General features: G+C 24.6%; 2 protein-coding genes across 3 annotated transcripts in view; one reads left to right on the forward strand and one right to left on the reverse strand.

The window, feature by feature from the left end:
- LOC100168988 overlaps positions 1-1,509 on the forward strand; it is a 4,944-nt gene extending 3,435 nt beyond the window's left edge. For both annotated transcript variants that reach the window (XM_016801416.2, XM_029492804.1), the window contains one exon: positions 1,019-1,509. In XM_016801416.2, coding sequence (XP_016656905.1) covers positions 1,019-1,308 — 290 coding nt within the window. In that variant the 3' untranslated portion in view covers positions 1,309-1,509. The remainder of the gene's footprint in view (positions 1-1,018) is intronic.
- LOC100160677 (oxygen-dependent coproporphyrinogen-III oxidase) overlaps positions 1,335-3,009 on the reverse strand; it is a 7,352-nt gene continuing 5,677 nt past the window's right edge. Inside the window, exon 7 of the mRNA XM_001952654.4 lies at positions 1,335-2,113. Coding sequence (XP_001952689.3) covers positions 2,018-2,113 — 96 coding nt within the window. The 3' untranslated portion in view covers positions 1,335-2,017. The remainder of the gene's footprint in view (positions 2,114-3,009) is intronic.

The raw sequence follows: 3,009 nt of genomic DNA on the forward strand, positions 1-3,009 counted from the left end.
TCTTGTTTTACACTTTAAAATCTTAGTTCTAAAAAGAAAAATTTTTACGAATTCTTAACTCAAAATAATTAGGTATATTTTCGCGATTTTTCCATATTTTGTCAATTTTTGAACTTTAAATGCTAATAAAAAAAAACTGTGACTAAGGATCTTTAATATTTTTCAAATGTCTTTGTAACAATATAGTAGGAGCCTTGTATTAAATTTTCAAGTATTTTTACTCAATAAATAAAGTTTTATTGACATTCATAGAAATAAAAACTAATTAAATTGGAAACTGAAATTGTCCGTAAACTGCTCAAAACAAATCAAAATATTTTGAAAATTTTATGAATGAAAATGAAAATATAAACAACCAGTGAAAATTTCATGTATTTAAAGTCATTCGTTTTAAAGTTACACCAAAAACCAAAATCAATTTTCTCGAAAACAGATTTTGCGTAAATATTCCCGTTTTTCCTTAATTTTTCTTTTGTTTTTCACGGCGCATTTGACCCTCAAAAATACCAACTAGATTCACTTTCCTATCAGAAAAGGTACTGTTGAAGAAAATACAAGCACTTTTACTGTCCTAAAAGGTGATGACAGACACAAAAAAAAAAAAAACACACATCATTGTAAAATCAATTCATTCATCGTTCCACTCAGGATTTAAAATGTTTAAAATAAATGTAATATATAATTTACACTCATTGTATATTGCTTTAATTTTCTTATTTATCTTTATGACTGTATAGATACGTTCTAAAAATAAACTAAGATTTAAGTGTTGAAATAACTACGATAGATAAAATATCATTCTCATCTCATCTATATACATAATATTTTAAGTTAAAAAGATGAATGTAATTTGTAAAATACAAAATTTACATATCTGGTAGTATACAAGAAGAGTTCTGTTATAGTAAATGTAACAGGAAATGTACCTATTATTTAAACTCACGATAAAGATAACAAATTCCGTTGTTATAATGATATATTATTCAAGTAATTCTGTAGAAACTTTTTTTTTTTTTAGGAGATGAAGACATTGTGTATTTATATTCAAAATGGTTAGAACATAAAGGGAAGTTATTAGAATCAATGAAGGTTCGTGATCAATTTGATCGAAACAAAGTTAATACAATTACGTGTGATGATATTGTTATGACTTTCGTCTTGGAAAATAAGCATGGCCTTGAAGACACAATAATTGGTGAAAATGTGATGGATGACTTGTTTGCTTGCACTGATGATAAACCTATGGACCTAGACAACGAAATGGATCCAGCTGATGATGATATTTTCAGTAACTTGTTTTTGGACTAAAATAAAATGTACAAAAAAGATACTAGTTGGAACATAACATATATTTATTAATTTTGTTTTGTAATTACTAACATTAAACGATACATAATATACAAATTGAAGCACAGTAGCACCCTTTATCTGATTTTTTTTTTCAGTTTACTGTTATGTGTCAAGTTTACTATTCATACAAATAAACAAGATAATCATGTGTATCATACACTCATGAATTTAAATTATTTTTATGATAATAAATTATAACGGCGTTGAATGAAACCTAATAGTACAACCTGTACAACCTTATCATATACTAAGTTTGATTTGAATTAATTTAATTCAAACTTTATTGAATGAAGGTTTTCTTGTTTAGCTTAAATAGTGGTTTTAACCCTTTGAAAAATATAATGTAATAGCTGATCTATTCTTAAAAAAATAATTTAAACAAAATAACTTAACACCGAAAGTGTAATAAGTAATAGCTTATAACCTAAAAAAAATATACTAATATTTGATTTTTAAAACACCCTCATTATTAACAATAATATATATTATATACTTAACTATAGTAACAATATAAAAATATAATCATAAAATAATAATACAGAAAAACAAATTTGAAATACAGTCCATCAGCTAATAATATGCTCCTTCTGAATTGATTCAAATTTAAAATTTTAAAATGATATTCTCTAAAATATTAATTTATTTAAATTTAACTTATAAGGTTATTTTATTCAATTTTAATCCAATCTTTTGGATTTTTTAGAACTTCTGTTAATTTTCCTTCTCTACTATCAGGATCTGGATTGTGCATATACTTCCAGTTCTGTAATAAAATAAATCAAATAACAAATGTTTATGAATTTATTATATAAATGTAACATAATGTGTGCAACAACTACAATAATATAGTTTATGGATTAATTATATTATATTGAAGTATAATGTTATACAAATTTAATCTACACCAAATTTTTAAATATTAATCATTATTTATTTATGTACTTTGAAATTCATGTATTAACATAATTATATGTTAATCAGTATAAAATTAAGGACACTAAACCCACATGCGTTGTTTCCTTACTTTGTCTAATATAGAATGAAGTGGATTTTCATCTTATACAATTTTTAAGTAAAAATATTATCTATTGAATCACGTAGCTTTTTTTTATATTTTAATTTTAAAACGAGTTATAAGCATAATACCTTTTAAAATTAAATTATACTAAAAAGCTATGAAATTCACGAGATAATATTCTTACTTGAAAATTTGATATCACGACAATTCATTTTAATATCAAACATGACAGAGTTGAATGGATTATTCAGAACATACATTTTGCTATGTTGTGCGTTTGTAAGATGGAGACAACACATGTAGTGTTCTCATAACAAATTTAAATTTATAATATATACCAGTGATGCCCAGTGAACCTTTTTCCTTTGGCGGGCCACTTTGGTAAGCAATTATCTTCAAGCGGGCCACAATGTATAAAAGTACAAAAATTATCTTATATATTGGACTTGTTTTTTTTTATCTTATATTGTCTATTAAAAAGATTATGAATTGAGGTATACGTCGTAGGTACACCATTAGTTTGATCAGTACATTATTTTAAGTACACGGGTGATATCGATATTTAATTGTAAAGTTTCTGTATGAAAATGTCAGACAGAAAAAAATGCAAATATAGTGATGATTGCCGAATTTTTAATGAA

This window comes from Acyrthosiphon pisum, chromosome X, assembly GCF_005508785.2.
Source record: "Acyrthosiphon pisum isolate AL4f chromosome X, pea_aphid_22Mar2018_4r6ur, whole genome shotgun sequence".
NCBI classification, from domain to species: Eukaryota; Metazoa; Arthropoda; class Insecta; order Hemiptera; family Aphididae; genus Acyrthosiphon; species Acyrthosiphon pisum.